Genomic DNA, 21,035 nt, shown 5'->3' on the forward strand with positions numbered 1-21,035 from the left:
TGTAAATGTACACAAAGTCCTAGATCGTGGAGACAGCATTGGTCTGTGCTATTGAAATGAGATAGCTTCTGTTTTCACCTCTAAGCTCCCGTGGGCCGGCCTGGGTGACTCATTCACCGCATAAAGAAGCTCTCCGTGGGAGCTGCGTGGGATTGCGCATGTCATCAACAAACTGTAGCCTACCTCAAAATAAATGTTCGATTTCAACTCAACATAAAACAGATATTGCCTCCGTAAATAAGGCAAAAGGCCTGCAGGAAGCTCAAAAAATGTACAATTGAAAGAAAAGTAGACAAGAGTATGAAACCAAGCAGATATAAACTCGCAGCTAAGAAGTATCTGTAAACAACGCTTGATAAAATATGTTGCAAAAGGTTAAACTTGGATTTAATTTTCATTCCCCTACGCGCTATTATGGACATCGATTGTATTCGTACCTACTCGTGTATCCTCGGAAAGCCCAGAGCGCGAGAAAGTGGGCAGAACGCTGTTCTCTGTTGCGTGTGACTAATCGAGCTTCCCTGTGAAGTAGCATTCTATTCATACCAACCGTCTGTTCACCTGAGAGATCGAAAGCGTTGTAAAAGAGCAGGTGAGTAACTCCAGTGGTAATTTAGATTTAAGTCGACTACTTGTCTGAACGTTAGTTTTAAACAACACAGTAAAACTTCTGGACATCTGAGTGCTGACAGCGCTGAAGTTCCTTTAGATGTGAGTGTTGTAACTTTCTAACGAAGTTCGGTTTTTAATGAGACCTGCTAAATCTTTATATCATATCAGTGTGACTGCAAAACACATTTTGTAAACATTAATACAACATTCGGTACATTTTATGGGAAGTAAACCATTAAGTTAACATTCTGCATTTATCCAATTTAAACGTAATTGTTCTCACCTGTCTAGTGGTGGTGTAGGATAGGCTACTATTGAAAACTGAGTACTATTGAATCAAAAAACAAAAACAACTTTTCCAGGTGAACCCCATTGGTGAGAACAAACGTGCAAAAAAAGGATCATGGCAACGGGGGGATTTAAATCTGCACCGACAGACTTTTTAGAAGAATGGAAGGCTAAACGGGAGAAAATGAGGGCGAAAATGCTTGTGGACATAGCCGCGGCCACTGGCGCGTGTGCTGGTAACGTGGATGCCACTCCATCTCTTGGGACAGGCAACAGCAACAAAAGTGAGACGCGCAGTGCCGCTCAGAGCACCGAACTGAACAACAACGCCAACATTGATCGCGGGGGCTCTGTTCCCGTTAACTGCCTGACATCCTCTCCAATGGCACGCTCATCATCGTCCTCGGCCTTGAAGAGACCCGATGACGACCCGCACCCCACCACACCAGCGCCCAAAGGAGCAGACAACCAGGGAAGTAACTTGAAGAAGACACCTCCGCCGGAGAAAGTTCCTTGTGCCTCTCAAGATTCCAGCCCCACTGCTGTCTCTAATGACAGTGACAAAGAAAGCACGTCACCTGGCAAAGGCAAGGAGAAGAAGAATAGTGGTCCAAGCTCCAGGAAGGGGAAAGGGCAGATCGAGAAGAGGAAGTTGAGAGAGAAGCGCCGATCAACTGGTGTTGTCAGCATACCATCTAACGAGGTAAGTCAGCTGTCAATCAAACTTAAGTTTGTTTGCATGCAGTAAACTCCACATTAAATAAGTACTTTTATGAACAAAGGTTTGGCACATCTGTTAATCATTCTATCGTTATCTTTATTATTATTATTCAAAGGCAATTCGAGCTACATTCCCTTATACTTAATTAAACACGGACTGTATAATGAAGAATAAAAAAAATATATGCCATCACCCCAATTTAAATGAAAACTAACAGTTGGCACACATGAACACAGCCAGCACCACAATTGAATGATTGCAAGTGTTGAGGGAGGTGGTGTTATGTCATTAAAATAATTTCACAGCCAAGGCTGGTTGCAGAATGAAACCAGAACGATGCCAAACATCACCTCCAGACAGGGCCTTGCTGCAGCCTGCTGTGTGCCTTCCACTTCTGCAGTTTGCCAAAGTATTCACACATGAACAGACCTAGTTTTATGATGTGGCTCTGGCTTTTTTTTGCCTTGGGGTCGCCTAGAAAAGGAAACTCGTATACAAACACACTCACACATTCACACACACTGTACGCCAGCCACCCAGATCCTGTGAGTTTCACTTGGAGGTCGACCAGTGTCTGAGTTGGCGTGCACCATCCTGTTATTAAGCTCTCTGCCGTGCCAGAACAAAGTAGTATGAGAACTGGTCGTAAGCCAGGTGGTAATGCTAGGTTTCAGCACGGCGGGAGGCAATTCAAATATGTACGATCATGCCCCATGATCCCCACCCACTGGCTCGTTCGGGGAGGAATGAGGAATGTTAGCAGAACTGGGTAACATATTTATTGCTGTGGGTCATTTCATTCCACTTTCCGCCAGTGTTCCAAACCTACACGAGCAAACAGTATGATGGCTGCCCATGTGATTGGATCCACTTCACACAAGTCCCCTGGCGTCCTGAATGTGGTTGAATAGGTGTGAATAGGTATGCCTGGGTAATCTCTCCTGCTTGTTCTCAGGCTACAATAGCCTGTTGAAGGGGGCTTTTCAGAGAAATGGGGAACCCAATAACCCTGACTGTGGTTACGATGGGCGGATAATGGCTTCACGCTTAACTGGAGACTACACTCCAGGTGGGTCTAGGCTGTGTCAGTCAGGACCACCTCCCTACATTCCAGACAGGTGTCACCTTACGCCCTGCCCTGTGGTAGAGCGAGGGGTGTGTCTGTCACTGATGGACCTGAACTTGCTACGACCGCTACCTGGGAATACGGTGTGTTTGTTTTCAGAGAAATGCTGAGGCTGTTATTTTACACATGCAAGATGCAAAATATCATAGTGTGCACACAGTATGAACCAGTATCTTTCTTTTCAGCGAGAATATTGCCAATTTCTGTGCATTACATGTAAACGACGTGGCACAGAATTCCAGCCACAATAATTGTGAGCCCATTTATTATGGGAGTCAGGTGGCTGAGCGGGTAGAGCATCGGGATAGTAATCTGAAGGTTGCCAGTTCGATTCCCGGCCGGTGCACATGACGTTGTCTCCTTGGGCAAGGCACTTCACCTCGGGGAGAATGTCCCTGTACTAACTGTAAGTCGCTCTGGATAAGAGCGTCTGCTAAATGACTAAATGTAATGTAAATGTAAATTATGATTGTGTTCTTTTCAAGGATTATTTGCCTGACCTTACAATGAATGCATGGTGCTCTGAGCATGTTTCTGTGGAGTGTGTGTGTTTCCTGGTGTATGCATGTGTGCATATTTACAGAACACTCTGAGCTTGTCAGGTGTGTTTTCCTCCGCGTATGTGTGGGGTCAGAGAGGTTGTTGTGTCAGTGGCGGGGGTGAGCCCGTCTGTGCAGTCAGCCACACTGAGGTCCACACCTGATTTAGATCCTGCATTGTTGGGGGGCCAGACACTTTTATGGCCCCCAGTGAGTTATGAGCCCTTACTGGGCACTCAGGAGGTTTCAGGCCAGAGTAGGAACTTTGTTTCAAGTACAGCACTGGACCCCACTGATAACAGCTTCTGATGTTTGCGTGTCCGCAACAGTGTGTGTGTGTGCATGTGTGGACAACACAATCCTCTCTGAAACCTGCCTCAGTTTCAGCAGCAGCAGCAGAACGCCTCAGTGATCTATGATACACATCTGTGCCCAGAGCTCTGATAATTAGTACCCTGGTGATGAGGCCATGTAGCCATGGGGATTTGTTATAGAGTTACAGAAACTAGCATTTATACACTGTGTGTCTGTCATAAGGAAAGTTTAGTTTTTATGCGTGAGAGAGAGTTCACTGATCGATTACTATAAAGACAAAGCAATTTGTGTGTAATGTACTTTTGTTTGTCATCTGGCATAGTCAATTAGTCATTTAGCAGACGCTCTTATCCAGAGCGACTTACAGTAAGTACAGGGACGTTCCCCCTAGGCAAGTAGGGTGAAATGCCTTGCCCAAGGACACAACGTCATATTGCGTGGCTGGGAATCAAACCGGCAACCTTCTGATTAATAGCCCGATTCCCTAACCGCTCAGCCACCTGACTCCCTGTCTCAACCAGTTTATGGCTCATTGGCTGAACCTTCTTCTGATCCTATAAGTTTTTTCCAAGCTCATTTGCCAACAGAAACTGTTTTAGGAGGCAACCAAAGGTTGCATGAGATTGGACTTGACTTTATAAGATTGATGAAACACTAGTAAGCAGGCCATTGGGAATACCAGGACCTGTGTCCTGCTGGGTGGTCTGTCAGGTGCTGTCTGTGGCTACCTCCTCCACACATCTGATCCCAACATTTCTTCACGATCAGCTGACGTTGTTGTGCTGTAAGCAGCAGAATTGTTTAGCACGCCTAGGGTGCCCGATGAGACATGCAGAGATCTGGATGAGCCAATCAGCTCCATCAAGTCACCTGTGCTCCGGAATGAAGCCCTGCAGAAAGCAGTTATTTGACACAACTGTGATAATGAAATAATGCGTACATGGAGGTTTTCATGGTGCCTCCTCCTTGAAACATACCATGTGAGAGAGTGAAAAAGTGAGAGTCTTTCCCAACCTACATTCAGGGGCTTTCTGGGAAATGTGTCATAGTATGTTGCAAGGCCCCCGGTGACGACTGTCTCTTTTCGTCACCTGTTTGTGATATATTATCGGAGAAATTGTTGCTGTCTTGCAACACAGTCTTCCTTGGCATTCACCACTGTATACACTGTTGGAACCCCACACTTAAGTCACCCGATTATCTGCTGCGCTTTTTAGACTTTTGGGTCATTTGCTTTGGATCAAAACGGCGTGCTACGTGAATACATGTTGAGTGTGTGTGGACAGCGCGTCCTCAGGCAGCAGTGTCGGTTATAACACTGCCTCTCTAACCTGTACCAGTGGGGGCTCCATGCCTGCCCCCTCCTCAGTGTTACGTTTCCCCCTCAGAGGAAGCCTCTCTTCCTGCTGCAGCCTCATCATAACTCAGTGTTCTACAGCCCCCCCAGGCTGCATGGATGGGCTTTATTACCCCTCTGCAGGGCTTGCAACTAACTCTTTTTTTCGTCACTGTCTCAGTACCGTCCCGAAGTGCAAACTCAACCATCCCTGAACTTTAAACTGAACGTGAACTGTCCCAAAATGTACATTCTTGTGTTTTTGCATTTTGACATTCTGTCATGGGTGTAGGTTATTTTCAACACTATTTAAGTCATCTATACAGGGGCTCCCCTGTATCCCCTCGTGGTTTCAACACAATTCTTGGCTGTGGCTGTGGTTAAAAAGTTTCTAAAGGTTGAAAATGTATTTGAAAAGACAGTGATCTGGTGATTTATGTTGCTGTGATCATTATGTGGGGAACAGATTTACCTGGAGGGCAGCATCACTGTATTGCTTTATAAATGTAATATACGGGAGGGGAGGGGAGGGGAGGGAACCAATCTCCTCAGGCCTCCAGGGAACTGTTCCCCCAGGGAAATCTGTTCCCCCTGTGTTCTCAAAAGACTGATGTATAGATAAAACTTGTTATACATAATGATCCCAGTAACATACATCACCAGCATCACTGTATTGCTTAATAAATGGCCAGACTGTAATATACAAGGGGGGACCAGGCCTCCAGGGGGGTGAACAGCAGTGGCCAGGAAGACGGAGCTCAGAATGTTCAAAGCTCTGATTGTTTTCACGTTCAGTTTCAGCTGAATCATCATATCTTTTTGGAAACATTTTAGTTTATGTAACATTCCCACAACCCCCCCCCCCCAACCTTCCAATGCTTTTCCATGAACTTTACATTATTAAAAATCCATAAATTGCATAAATATTTCAATTTCACATTGATGTGTTAACTTATTGTACAGAAGCCAAGGTACAGTTTGTCCAGAAAGTGCATTTCACCTATTTCACATCTGTAGAAAGGAATGTCATAATGAAAGTCTTGTTGGGGCGGAGCAAGTTTAACATGCTCTTAAAGCCTTCTCCAAACAAGGTCACATCATCACAGCAAATACCTCAGGGATTTTATCATGGGCTTAGGTAAGCAAGGAATTATTTGGGCAGGGTGGTATGCTTATTTGAGTTGCTTGTTGGTAGAACAACTAGCATATGGGAAACTGTGTTTAACTGCACTGTTGTTCTAAGTAGTTCTTTTGGGGGGGGAGAATCACCGTCACAAGAAAAAGTTTGTGAGAGGTGTGACTAATTGCTAAAGTCCCCAACGGAGTTCTGGGAGAGTCTGGGGAATTCCAGGGGGCGAGCAGAGGAATGGAATGTCGATCTAGTGTTCCCTGGGTTACTTGACATGGTTTCCAGGTAGGCCCCATGTGGTGGGGGCACAGAGGGGTCTTTCTACACCTCATGAAACACCCTGTTTCTCCTAATGGGCTGTGGCACAGGGGAAGGGGCTGGTTTCTCAAACTTTTCATTAAACGTCATCGCTCATTAAGCCCCGACTAGGTGAAGCTCTGTGAATGACCCTCCAATGGGCTGTCAGTGGAAATCACACCACTGGATCAGGAAGGTGGGTGGTGGGGGGGGATGGAGAAACAGTAGGTGGAAACACAGTCTTAGCTGAGTTTGGCCCCCAGAGCGACACATTCCCTGTTTGTCTGAGCCAGCCGCAGGTCAAGAGAATACGTTCTGGCATGACGACCCTCTTGGTTTATGATGAAACATCCCATGAGTCAGGTTATAATGTAGACATTTCAGCAGCTCACAAGGATATATCGTAAAAATATTGTTCTATGTAGGGATGTTGATCAAAACCAGAGCAATGTGGATTTTTTTTCTTCTCGATCTAGGTCAGTGGTCTTTAGTTGTGGCTGTCTCTGACCTCCATACAGCACAGTAGATTATTATGCAGCAGAAACACTCCCCCAGACAGCCTCCTGAGAGGAATGCACAGTCATGCAGACCCGTTTGTCCTAGTCTCTGACGTTCCCAACACGTCTCGTACACGTCTCGTACACGTCTCGTGAACTATGCTCTTTGCACCTCTACACACACACGCTTGGAGCACCACTAGTTAGCCCTGTCACGGTGTAGGTTAATGCATAGTTTGACAATGATGGGGTGAGATCAGTGGAGCTGGTCTTGGGCAGCAAGGCCAACCTACATTATCTCTAAAGGAGGACTGTGCAAATGGACAGCAACAACAACCCATGTTCCTGTTACTAAGGTGTGTGTTTGAACTTTGTGTGTGGGTGCAACATGACATACTTCTATCAGAGCTGGAGTGACGCAGTCCTGGCTGTCTGAACGACCAGTCACCAGCCCAGTCCGCCAAACCAGGAAGTCCAGCGTGACCAGGGAGATGCCTCCTATGTGCGTTATTGTTATGCATCCTGTTCATGAGTTATGTAACGTGACCTTCATTGGAATGATGAATGCAGGAAAACATCAGTGATTCCATTTCAAGATCTCTAACAGATCAGTGTCCCACTTGGAATCATTTATCTTGTCCTTCATTTATAAAGGATGCCTTTGAAATCCATGTACCTAAATGTCTCTTGGCTTTTAGGCTTAGTTGTCCTCTCTGTATCTGACCTCCCTTTACACTAAGAGCATTAACTTGGCATGTTATGATAATTGATGTGCCGGTTGTTGAGACGTCCCAACCTGCATATCCTTATCCTCATGTCTCTCCTGAGGCTGTGCTGTTTGTCCAGGATTCATGGGGCAGTAAGCGTTTTTATGCCTCCCATTTGGAAACAGCTTGCGTGTACTTGAGATGTAGTTTCAACACTTGGCCCTGCTCTTTTTCTCGCACACGCGCACACACACACACACACACACACACAACCAGTGTGTGGAGGGAACCTTAGAGAGTGGAGGATCAGGGTCAGTCTGCTGATGGCTTGCTCTTCCCCTGCTGATCTAGCTGTACTGTGTGTGTGTTTGTGGTGTTTGTTGGACATTCCTACGTGTTGGGCTGCAGTGGAGGATTTGTGAGTCAGCCCTAATCAGGCCACTCTGCGTGATTAGGCATTTAGGAGCCTGTCAGTGTGGATTCACTACAGTAGAATAACAGTCTGCCTCCTTCACCCTTTCCCCCTCACAACATCTCTTGCTTTTTTTCCTCCACATATCTCGTTCTCTTTGAATGTCTGCGACACCGAGAGGTGTCTTGCGCAGTGACAGTTCAGCAGACACTAGCACCTATGTCACCAGGAATATCTCTCAAACTTTGTCCCCTGATAACGATGAGATATGAAGCAGAACCACCGCAGGATATGTTGTGTGTGACGAATGACAAACATTCGTCTCACAGCACCTGCCCTTTTTGCTCTGCTCCACCGTAGACGGGGAGAGCCAGGTGCTATAGCAACACCTAGGCAACTACAAGTATGCAGAGAGGCACAGGTGTGAGGGAGGGAGAGTTTTCTATTAAAAACACGTTTCACAAAATCTCTAACCGATGCATGCAGTCTGCATATTGACGTAGACAATGTTTTGGGGCGATTAACAGAAAATACTATCAGGCACATCGAATGGAAACAAATTAAAATGTGGCAGTCTAAGAATGTTTTCCCTGTGAAACATTAAATCAAATAAAGAATGCGCTTCCAACGGCAATAGGATTGAAGGTAGCCTTGATCTTTAAGTTTTTCACCTAAACCAAGGAATACATAATGTGTTGGAAGAGTCCGGAAAAGCCAGTTTGTCATCCATTAATGCTTGGATGGTGGAGCTGAGTTGGTGTGTGTTGTTTTTGTAGTGGGAGAAACGGGCCCCTCAGCTGTGTTTGTTAGGATCACGTCTCTCTGGCACTGCCCCCAACAGGGTGCCACACTGAGCGATGATTGGCTGTAGCAGCATACCCACTTCACCATGTGACCAATGGGTGACTAGGTAGAGTTTGGTTTAGTTCACAGGTGGTGTAGAGGGGCAAACCCCATGTCAACACCCCTAGGGGTTGGGAACACATCCAAACTAGAGTTGTTTTTGAACGTATTGTCGGTGCTCCCTGAGACTGTATTGTGTGGCTCGTGGCAGCTTATGGGGGGCTTGAGGAAGGCCGGTTTCTCCCCCGAGGCAGATGGAGAGGCACGAGGCACACCAGGCCCAAAGACAACAGCGACACGGAGCAGAACTCTTGGATCAGGGTGCCCATTGTTACAGATTAGCCGCTTCCAGACCTGCTTACACGCTCCGTGACAACTCTCTGGGTCTTGGAGCCCCGGGGAGTTTAGCAGACACCCGCTACCCAGCCAAAGGTTACATTCCTGGGCCATGGCGAAGGAGATAGTGACCCAAGGAGACTGTTGGAGGCTGTTGTGAAAAGTAAATATGATGGTGTAGCAACATGCCTCCACATATAGCGCTAGTCAGCAGCATGCTCAGGAGGTGAGGAATGTGGAGAATGGGGACATCAACAGCTCCTTGTATCAAGAGTTATACTGTCAGCTCTAGTGTTCACATAGTTTGATGTACCACATGAAAAATGTAGTGTAGGAAAGGCTCTGTCAGAAGCTGTTTCACAGCCCATTGGTCAGAGCCCATGGGGAAGCCTGAAGGTCTTGGGTCAAAACGTCTGAAAAAACTAGCCACTAGTTCTGAATGGAAAAATAAAACCTTAGGTAGGGCCAAAAACATACAAGCCTGTCATATAGTGACACCTCAGTTCCTCAAGTGATTAAAAGCAGACCAGGACCAGATCCTAACAGAAACACAACACAGAAGCAATGTACATTTTTTTAAATAAATTCTTCTAAAACTTAAGCATGCAGACAGTGCATGTAATTGGTTGAATTGGTGTCTCTAGGGTGTGTTGGAACGCTTAAACGTTCACTCTTCATTGAAAATGCGATGCATGCATTGAAAAGCTGTCGACTGACCACACTGGCACAGTGAAAGAGCTTTCTCCCCTGCCGAATGAAAGATTAGCTGCACGCCCTGTTATGCATACTGATTTTCATAAGAACACTTTCGCATAATTAATTGAAATGGTGTCTGCCAGTCACAGGCACCCCTTGACACGAACCCGGGTCGGAAATTCAGTTTGAAGAGACAGAGGGAGCCTGCCAAGACGAATCTCTCTCTCTTTTCCTCCCCAGAGAAGTCTGGTGGTAATTTCATTGCTCCACCACATACTGAAGCTTTTCCTGTTCTTTGGGTGTTAGTGTTAGCCTCTGGAACAGTAAAGACCAGCCCTGCCTCCTAAAAGATGCATGGGCCAATGACACGTTCAGTTCTGGCGTGACAGATTGGATTCTCATCCCGAGACACCCTCTCTGATTGTGAAAGCCATGCCCTGAATTTCCACTTCATCCTGTCTCTCCTCCCCCCTGCTAGTAACCCAGACCTGAACCTGATGGTATTTAGCTTGTGGATACATGGTGAATTTATGTTTGTCTGGTTTATTTTGTTATTTTGGGGATTTGTGAATTGTAAAAAAAAAGAAAATGTTGGGTGAATAGGGACGGCCGTGTTGGCTGAGTGGTGAAGCAACTCATTTACATACAAGTGCTTGACTCTAGCGGTGTGGGTGTGTGCTCTTGTTGTTTGTCTGTGTCCAGACTTTCAGTTGACTTTTTTGTGTACTTTAGAGCCAGGCTTTAGTAAACATGAGGGAGGGAGGACCCTTGTGTGGTCTATCTTTCTCTTTTCATCTTTCTTTTTCACTCTGTCACTTTCTCTACCTCCACCTTTCTCTATATCTCTCTGTCTATCTTTCTGTCTCATCTCTTTCTCATCTATCCTTCTTCATACATGTCTGAGCGGTGTGATACAGGGACCTTCCTGAGCAGAGTGAATGGCCTGGTGTTGTCTACTTCATCTGCCCTCAGGTCTGGATTGATCTAGGAGGATAGACAGATCCAGAGCAAACTGTCCTGCTTCCTAGTGAGACTGGGTCTGAGACCGAGAGAGCAACACAAAGAGACTGAGATGGGCAGAGAGCCGGAGAGAAAAAAAGAGGAAGGGAAGGAGGGAGGGAGAAGTAACACAAACATAAACAGGATGTTGCTGGTATTTGGGAATTTTGACTTTGAAAAGAGCTAACCACACACTTTTATGTTTATCATTAGTGTTGTTTTTTCTCCTACACATACATGATTTCATTGGTGTACATGTCATGCTGTTTTTGCAATTGTCACAAAGTGGTAAGCTATTTACCTGTAGCTACGCACATTATTCAGCGTCTTGACTAGAGCCAGCAGAAGGACTACAAGAGGAAGAATAATGTCTTCCTGTTTGCAGAGTTCGAAACACTGAAACAACATGACATGGTCATAAACAAGTAGGCAGTACACACACACACAAGAGAATAAATCAACACAGTCCCCTAGACTTCAGACAAATGTGCACAAGAGATGATACCAAAAACAGATTCAACCTGCAAAATGGAGCACAATAAAAGCGAGGCCTCTGAAAAAAAAAAAAAAAAAAGCTGCTCCCAGCCTTTTTAGATGGACATTTCAACAAACCGTGTTGGACAACAATGGCGGGGCCGGCCTTTTGATGTGCGTTAGCACGACACGTGAAACTGAGCATCCTGTTTCCTGGGCTGTGGCCATTATCCCCTCACCAACACGGTCTTGGCAGGAGAAACGACCCACTCAGCAAATGCTTCTATCAAAAGCCACTCTTTCCAGCTCTCCTTTTCCGTGTCCAGTGCCCTGTGCTATGCTTACACTTTCACGCTGTTCCGGCAAGTCAGGAGGTGGTGTTTCCCCCCCCCCATCCCCTCCCCGGTGACTGCTAGCACTACCACTCAGGGCCTGTTCAGCCTCAGACAGCACTGACCATGACTCACAATCTGGTGGGGTTGTCTGCCAAGCCCCAAACACAATGGTTACTGTAGACAAAGCCCCCTTTCTCAGAAGAATGCCAAACATGTCTTAACGGTTTCCGATACTGTACATTCGTCAGCTTGTGTTACTCGTCAAGCCATGCAAGCTGAAAGGTGCTCTGCGATGGGCCTCCCTCAGCTCCACCGAGTTTACCAGTCCACACCGGTTACGTGAGCCCTTTGGAGATAACAACATATAGAGCTTCTTGATGTACAAAGTGTACTGCGTTCAGATGTATTTGGTCTATCCTAGATGTGACCTACATATGAGTTGTACTTCTCTAAAGTGTCCTGTTTTTTTCCAAGCCACCAAAATGATCTTATCAATCCCCACAGGTGTTCTCAACCTAGAATGGCAGTTGGAACACATAACAGAAGAAATATAGAACTAAGGCCAAGACCTGTTTTTCCAGCACAGGGAGTGTAGAAGGGTTTGAGTGTTCTTGTAGATGTGTGTCTGACTGAGGGGCACTTATGTAAACCTAAATGTCACATTAGACACTTTAAACCGATTGGGATGGCTACAGGAGGTCCTGAGGCCTCCACAGTCACATGTGTAGCCGGTGTGTGGTGAAACTCACTCCTCAAGTATGTAATGGGCCACCAGCGTCTACGAATTGCTAGCTTTTCGTTGGCGTAGTAGGTAGTGTTGGCGCTTGGGAAGTCAGAGGTGGTAAGTTCGACTCTTGATTCGGAGCGGACAGTGCCTCTGACGGAACTTGCAAGATCACATCTGTTACACATGCACTCTCTGGTTTTTGTATTCCTCACCTGCCTTCTATCACTTTCTCTCATTCTACCACTCCCTACGACTCCCACATCACAAGTCAGTCATGTTCCTCTTTTACCTGTATGTTCTGTGTGTCTCTCTCCCGTCTCTCTTGCTTTCTTCCCCCCTTCTATCCAGTAATTAGAATAATTGAAGTGTACGCCTGGTCAAGTCTTTAACCTCCATCTTGTTTTCCTCTCCACTTTTGAAGAATTCTTGGAAAGAAAACTTTCATGCCATCCCATGCTGTTGAGGTGTGTCTGAGAAGGAGAACCACAGAAAGGAGGAGATGCAGTTGACGGCCGTTAGGAAATACGAGACGTAGCTAATCTCTTTCTATTCAAATACAATAGAGAGAGATTTAAAGGGAAGGCGTCATTGCTTCGGGGGAGTGTGATTAGTGTTGTGGATCAATTTGTCCTAGTGAGTACTTACATCATGTTTTGTGGATACATGGGGCTCATTATGTAATCCGATTCCTGTGTTGACAATGGATCCTCTATCACACAGCCGTCCGACGCTGAAGTTGGGCCTCGGCTTCTGGTGCGTCACGCTGTTATGATAGTCATTAGCGGTATTGTTTTCTGCAGGGCTGTTAGGCACCTGTTAATCATTATCGGGCAGGATACAAAAGGGTTTCGATTGAAACTGGTGGACGGATTGACTCGCTGCTTGCGTGGCAAATGTTACCTACACCACAGCATCCATTCGGAATCGGTTGGGTGCCGCAAGCTTTATCTGTTAATTAAATCAGGATTCTGCAGCCTGGCGACTGCCAGAGTACCACATGAATCTGGACATGTTTCCAGTTGGTTTCCCTGATAGCATGTGTAGCAATGTGCTCTTCTGGCGGGTTGGGAAGACAGAGCTGCTGTGGATCGGAAATATTCAAGGACCCCCTATCAGCTATATTATGGGCTGGCAGCTGTAACTGACTATCTCCTTGTGATTTGTCTTTCCCTTTCCTAAACAGTTCTTAATTACAGTGGCAGCCAGGCCATGCAGGTGGTTTGACGTATTGGTCTGTCTAGTAAGCAGAGGCCGTGTGGTTTCAGGTGCACTTGAATCATGCATGAGGAGTGGCAGTAGGCCGATCCTGTCTCCTTGAGTTTTAGACGGTGCCGGCCTCACTTCTCACCTCTCCGCCTCTGACCTTCTGGATCTGTCTATCCTCTTGTTTCTATTCACTGGTTGTCTTTCCTTTGGAACCTCAGCCGTGCCAGATAAGCAGCGCCAGGGTACAAAGGTCACCAGAGACGTGGGAATGGTGGTGTCCATGTTGGTCCAGCTCCAGGAGAGCCTTGGTTCGCCCAGACGGACTGGAACATTCCCAGAGTCCCCAAGGGGGAAGACTGTATGCTCACAAATAACAAACATACCATTTGTCTCTTCTAGGGGAATCTCCCCCTTTCTATATTAATCCCTCTCTCTTCCTTTATCTAGATCCCTCTGTCTCACTCTCTCTATATATTTCAGTTTCTCTCTCTGTGTCTCTCTCCATCTAGCCCTCTTTCTGTTTCTCTCAGTTCTCTATCTTCCGCTTGGGGCCCTCTGGCTCCCTCAGAAGCTCCACAGAGTTGATTGCACATTTCTCAGGTGATCTTCTCTGCAGGCTAGGTTTAAGCACAGGGCACACATGCACCATGTGAAGCGCCCCGCCTCTACGTCACAGAACCTGACACCAGCAGCACAACAGAGCCGGGATTTACCCCTCGGGGGGGGGGGGGGGGCAGGAAGTCAAGATAAAGAAAATCAGCTTCTTATTCCTCACAGGAGGAAACTGCTCGTCTGATGTCAACTGCTGGAATGCAGGAAGGCTTTGTTTAGAAGACTGTAAATCCCCCCCCCCCCCCCCCCCCCCTAACTGTGCCCCATCATACACCTGGTGTCACAGTCCTCAACCACTCTGGGGTCCACTGCTTATGGAAAGTGTGTGTGTGTGTGTACTTTTGGGTGTGCCTTTCACACTATCTCCCAAGTACCTCGACAATCTTGGTCATTTACATGAGCGTTGTGTCCCTTGCTCATTTCTGGGAGGTTAAGGCGAGAGCTGAGATAGGAGGATTTCCAGTAATGACTCTCAGGATTCAGCATCCATTTTTTGTATCTGCTGTCTCCGTGTGGCTCAGAGAGAGAGAGAGAGAGAGAGAGAGAGAGAGAGAGAGAGAGAGGGAGAGAGAGAGAGAGAGAGGGAAGGGAACCGTAGGTTCACCAGCAAATTACTGGCAGTGATCCTCTCTAACAGCCAGTGTGGGAAGCGAGCGATAAGTATCCGCATTCCGTGCACTTATTTGTATGTAAATGCAGTGACGCGGTGACTCACTGCTGCTGAGTGCGTGTGTGCTCGCGCTAGCGTGTGTATGGGCCCTGTCATTGTTGCTCTAAGTCCGCCCCCGCTGTCCCGTCTGAGCTGAACTGCTGCTGGAGCAGAGAGAGAGTTTAGGAATGCACTAATCATGCACCTCTGCCAGCCTGCCCGACCCAACCTAGCCCAGCACAGCCTTGCCTAGTTCATCCCAGCCCAGCACAACCTTTTGTCCAAACTATAACACAACAAAACCCCAGTCCAGCCCCTTTTTAGGTACATCTGCCCCCTATCCTCCAATCAACGAGAAGTGGCAAGTGTCACTTTTGGGAAAAGCGTGTTGTCTCATTCCACCAGGACACCCCCCTAGCCTTCCCAGACATCCCCCCCCCCCCCCCCCCCCCCCCCCCTCCTTGTGCCATGACGGGAATGTTGTGACACAATCCGTAATCCGGGCTGAATCGTATCCCCTCAGCTCTGAAGCCCAGCCAGACAAAAGGCCTCATTCATAATGAATGGTGTCTGATCAGAAGGGCCGTTTCCCACTTTCCATTTTCACTTGCACCTGCTTGACATCCTGCACCTGCTTCACGGAGTTTAAGCAACGTTTACAATGGTTTACCTCAAGAATGACACTAAAGACACACAGATGAAATAAAAATGACGTTCCATACTGTGGTGGAGTAAAAACGACCTGGATTGGTCTCTTCATGAAATTAAATGTCTTTAATTTCATATTCTGAACGATATCTTTGCAGCCGTGAACTTTTAGACCACAGACAAGAGTCAAGCACTCCCTGTAAATATTGTGTGCAAGGGAGAGCATCGTATTGGACGTCTCCGCTTTGGCTTCTTCTCAGCCTCTGAAGTAGGCTTATCTTCTCCCTGAGCAGAAGAACTCGAGACATTCTCAACTTCTTCACTTTGTTTTTCTTTCAGTGCCAAAGGGAGTGTAATTGCTTGGGTATATCCAAGCCAAATATTTTGGATGATAGGTTGTGTGATGTTTAGATTTATATATCTTTTCACACTGCCATCTGCTCTCTGTCTAATTTTTGGAGCGCTTTTTTTTCTTCTTCTTTCACCTGAGGTTAGTTATCCACTTAGCTGTGGACACTCACTAAGACATAGACAGTTCAGTGGTCAATCTCTGCATTAACCGACACTAGTACATTTTACACTACAGTGTACAGGCCACCTGATGTATGCTGCCCGCTCTCCCAGAGTCAGTTTTGATTAGTCATTCCAAATGGTATAAGCGGAGTAATTTGCTGTCTAATGCAATCGTCAGGGACAACTACAGTAAGGACTTGTTGTAAGCGCATCAGCAGGAGTTGTATGATTTTTGGTAGGTGAGAATTTAGGTATGGTGTCACAGGAAGTTTTCAAAATCCAGGAAGTGTTTAAATCCTGAAACGAAATATCCCCTGGCCCAACTGCTTCTGTAAACAACACGTCACAAAGAGAATCTGATGAATGCTTATTTAACCTCATACACTTCGCTCTGTCTCTGGTTTTCATCCTCCCTCTCTCCCTCCCTCTCTCCCTCCCTCTCCTGGCTTCACACCGTCTTGTTATTTATTTGCGAGAAGAGAGAAGAGAGAAGAGTAATCGAGTCATTGGAAAAGTATTATTTTATTTTTTTATGGGGTTGTTTGTTTACCCGTTTTGGGAACAGTCTTGGCTGGAGGCTCTAATGCAGCTGAGCTGAAGCTCTGACAGTGTCATCCAGAATGGAGCTGAGCATCTATCAGATAGACCAATGAGGAATGTGAGGGGCATCGACACCTGCAAATGTCACTTCTGGGGGACAATGGAAATTCAGACTGCTGCACAAGCAATCCCTCGTCCAAGCTTGAGGGGACATCCTTCCAGATTTTATTTTCCTCTTTTTACAAATCCCTTTTATAAAAGAAATGTGTTCCTAACCTGTAATTTTATTTTAATGATGAGCTGTAATTATCCTTTATACCCTTGTGTAGGCCCACATTTTGGTGCTGAGCACTGAGCAAATCGGTAATTACTTAAGTGGCAGGCTCAGCATTAAAATAGAATGTCTCAGATGCAAAAAATATTGATGTTTTTCATGACAAAAATGAGGTCATTGGTTTATCTAAATGCTGTTAAATTAGAAAGTAGTTAGTGCTGTAACCAATTTTTATTCTTGACTAACTAGTAAAGTTGGCACACGACTCAGTAAAGCTCCGTGTTTATGAGGGCTTGGTTCCTGCTACCTCAGACATACTCTGGTATAAGGCCATCAGCATGCTTTGGTTCATTGGTCCAATCAGTTTAATCATTAACAAACTATTGGATCTTGTATGCAGTATAACCAGGAGGAACAGCCATACAGATCATGTTTGTGCTACAGTGCTGAAGGTTATCTAACATGCTTTATTGAAGTCTGTTTTGATAAAGGCTTAACTGTGGGCCCTCTGTCTTCAGCTGAGATCCACACTTTGAAGTTTCTCCCATCGTACCATCGTTCTGGAAGCCAACCTCCCATTCCTCTTAAGCTATTTTCCCAAACAAGCCAATACAGTTATGCAACACACTCGTAAAAAAACAGATGCTTATCCTTTCACCTCAGTTCACCCGCTTTAGTGGTTAAACAGTCAATCAATTAGTCAATCAATCAAAGGCTCCTCTGTATTCTGTATATGTTCAACTAAATAATCTGTTCCCTTATGGGAAAATTGCCATGAAAGTAGTGTGACGCTATGCGGCCATCTCATGATGTTTGGCCCCTTAGAGAAAAGCAGTTGGTGTGTTAGTGACATGCCCTACTGTGAACCAGTTCTTTGAAGTAGTGTTGAGGGAGTCTCCCTGCACAGCAAGTTCTGACAAGAGAGTGGGGTTAGTATTATTAATAGTGCTGTTATTTAAGATCTGCTTCCCATTCATCTTTTGATATATGTATAGATTTTAGGTTTATTAAAACCTTCTGTCCAGACTCCTGCCTCTGGAGACAACCAGGTTTTAAAAGTATAAAATGACTCCAGATATCTGAAGTGATTTGGAATTTCACTCATCCAATTTTCTCAGCATTGTAGAAGAAGTAAATCGCTGGTAAGATGTTGACATCAGTTTCAAATTGCTCATCAGCCCTTAGATCCCATGCCGTAATTACAAACTTCAAATCAAAGAACACGTTTTCATCTCCGCTTACGGGAATTAAACAGCAGTGGTCATGATGCACTGCAAGTCCCAAGACGATACATCGTCGTTCAGTGACGATAGCACTATCAACCTGGCTCATCTGACTGTATTTACCCTCAGAGGGGCTGTTGTTATCTGAAATGAGAGGCTGCAGGGGCCGTTTAAACTGCAGCCTCCCATCCTGGTCTCCCATCCTCACCTAGTGAGCCCCCCCGTCCCCACAGCCAAACTCTCTCTCTCTCTCAGACCTTCACTGTGTCTGTCTCTGTCTTCCTGCCTCTTTTCCCTCCAAAGTGAGTGGAGGTGGGTGGCAGGGGGAGAGGCTGTCACAGATAACAGGAGTCAACTCACATCTAAGAGCTGCTTGATACCTCAGACTGCTGGAATTAGTACTTGCAGCATGTTCTCATTGTCGTTTCTATTTAAAGAGTATCACTTTTAAACTCAGCACCATTGTGTGTGTTTTTTCCCCCCGATGACTTGGTCTACTCTCCTTTTGTTTCTCCTTCCGTTCTTTGGAAGTGCAAAGCATGCAGTGACATAAGCATGCTCAAACCCCCAATCAGTGCTTCGATATTAATGTGCCGTTTTTTTCCCCGTTAGTGAGCTTAATAACCGTGGTTTTAACGGTTTTAATTGCACTTGCTATTGCTCTATATGGCCAAGCCCGGGGAAGGCAGATGGTGTCTTATATCTCCCTGGTGTATTGTTGCCTTTGAGGAACGTAGCAGCAATGGGCAAAGTCACCATGCAGGGAAAATGTCTCTCCTAAAAGGATGAGGACCATTTGACACAGTTGGGTTCAATGCCGGTGGATAATGAAAACCTAATCAGAGCGGAGATAGGGCTGGCCTTTAACCCAAGCCTAAAGCGAAACAGTTCTGGCTGTGAACGTTACACTTCTCTGTTGACTCCAGTGGGGATTACCTAACTTAATTACACTATCTAACCACACATAGAAGTTTCCCTCCAACCAGCCTCCATTTGTTCTACCATGTGATTCCACCCACACACGTGGAGGCAGCCTCCAGTGCCGTGTGCTGCTCGGTTTCTCTACGTGGTGTGTGTGTCACTGTGTGCTAGTTCATAGAGCTTCCTCAATATCAGCCAGCTCCACCTAGCATGACATGAAGCCTACACCTAAAGACAGATCCCCTCCACCCCCTAGATAAGCCATATGACACCAAACATCACTGGTTAAACATTTGGTGGAGTTGCAGAGTGAGGACAGAGAGTTAAGAGCTGTTTCACTGACTTATTTTCTTGTTGGTTTTGGAATCTTATTGTGTGCGGAGTCTGGTGGAGGAGGATAAGAATAGCCCAGCTCTGAGAGAGAAAGAGAGAGAGGGAGCGAGACATCTCTCCGTGGGGTCCCTCGTGCAAGTCCTCTGCTTACAGAGCAGATTGCTTTTTGAAGTTGATCTGTCTTTCCCATCATTCCTGGAGCCCTCAGTCCTCTGTCAGAAGTCAGCAGCAGCTTATTATGGCGGAGCTGGTTTGGCCCACACCCACGCCACGTCTAACTAATGGGCGGGTCTGAAAGCCAAACACGCCCACCCTTCACCGTGTATCACTCAGTTAACACCGCAGAATTAACCGAACCATGACCGAACACTCGCCAGCCACGGCGATCTGGGACGAAGTCAGTCCGCCCTGGCCATCCGCCACATCAGTGTAATCACTCAAGCAGACTACATGTTCATGTTTGTCTGCTATGGAGCTGGGGGGGGGGGGGAAGAGTTGGTTTATTGACTTAAGAGTCTGCCACTCATCCTTCCCTCGTGAGAGATCTCGCTGCAAGAAAGCGAGGGAATGTGGTCCGGTGGGCCAACACAAACCCTCAGAAACCCCATCCACGTCCTTCCTGCTCCGCCATGGCTGCCGCTGTTTCACTGGAGAGCAGTCTGGCGGTTTCATACCCGCTCCTCTGATACTGCAGCCTGGCTGGACGCTCAGTGCTCGCTGCGAAGGCTCATTTAGGACTCATTACACAGCCCACAGAACACAAGGCTGTCTATTGGCTCACACACAGGCGTGCTGTGCGACTCCCTCATTGATAATTTGCATCTGACGGGGGTTATCGATTGAGACTCCCACCTTTCTCATCAGGAGGACATCAAAGTCCATATTTTATCTACCGTCTGTGTCTGGCACACAGAGGACCATTGACGTTAACCATTCACTATCATTAGTTACAAGGAATATTGATACTTTATGCTCCCACTCTGAACACAGTGAATGATCTTTGAGTTTCACCACCAACTCTATAATGTGTTGCAGGCATTCATGTTGCCACAGAGAAACCCAATTGATGTTGGGAAACACTGCCTGAATTCAGAAAGCATGTCAAGACTCCCCAAACTGTGAGGCTCTCTAATAAATTATGACCTGTCCAAAACAAGTTATGTATGTCTTGGAGATGTATGGAAATATATGTATACTTGAAAATCTTTTATTATGTATTCACTTACTCCATACTATCCTCTACTAGCTATACCTATCTTTGTAAATACTGCACCTACTTAGTTTGTTACGATAGATGGGATTAAATCATTCAGTTAGCTTCTCATTAGTTAACCTTCAGAAACGTAGACTCTTCTCCTCCTTCCTGGAAAATAAACTGTAACAAATCTCCCTTCTGGTTGCACTTATTGCCTCCTTGTGTTTTCTGAGACTCCAGTTCCCATATTCCCTTTCGGCATATCTGTTCCCCACCACCCCCACCTCCCTCGAGATCCCGGTGAGGAAATGAAAGGGAAGTCTGACACGTCTTCCCTGCGACCTCCTGTTTTCTTTCTGATGTTCAGAGGGCCGTCAGTCCCAGCTGCAGACATCCCCGAGGTCTGTGTGGTAGGTAGCTAAGCGTGCCAGGCAGGTATGCATCTACAGACATCAGTCTGCCACGTGTTTTAGAAGAACGAAGCGTGGAAGCTTAGCACCGGCTCAACTGCGAAGTTCTCAAGTATAGTTTT

At 46.2% G+C, this 21,035-nt stretch overlaps 1 protein-coding gene across 2 annotated transcripts in view; it reads left to right on the plus strand.

The window, feature by feature from the left end:
• The first annotated feature begins 483 nt into the window (after window positions 1-483).
• The window catches only part of pawr (PRKC, apoptosis, WT1, regulator), a 46,484-nt gene continuing 25,932 nt past the window's right edge, over window positions 484-21,035 (plus strand). Inside the window, exons 1-2 of one of the 2 annotated variants that reach the window (XM_047023209.1) lie at window positions 484-592; window positions 975-1,603. In XM_047023209.1, the coding sequence (XP_046879165.1) occupies window positions 1,016-1,603 (588 nt within the window). In that variant the 5' untranslated portion in view covers window positions 484-592; window positions 975-1,015. Of the gene's footprint in view, window positions 712-974; window positions 1,604-21,035 lie in introns of both variants that reach the window. The other variant, XM_047023208.1, reaches the window with a different exon arrangement.

Source organism: Hypomesus transpacificus, chromosome 7 (assembly GCF_021917145.1).
Source record: "Hypomesus transpacificus isolate Combined female chromosome 7, fHypTra1, whole genome shotgun sequence".
NCBI classification, from domain to species: Eukaryota; Metazoa; Chordata; class Actinopteri; order Osmeriformes; family Osmeridae; genus Hypomesus; species Hypomesus transpacificus.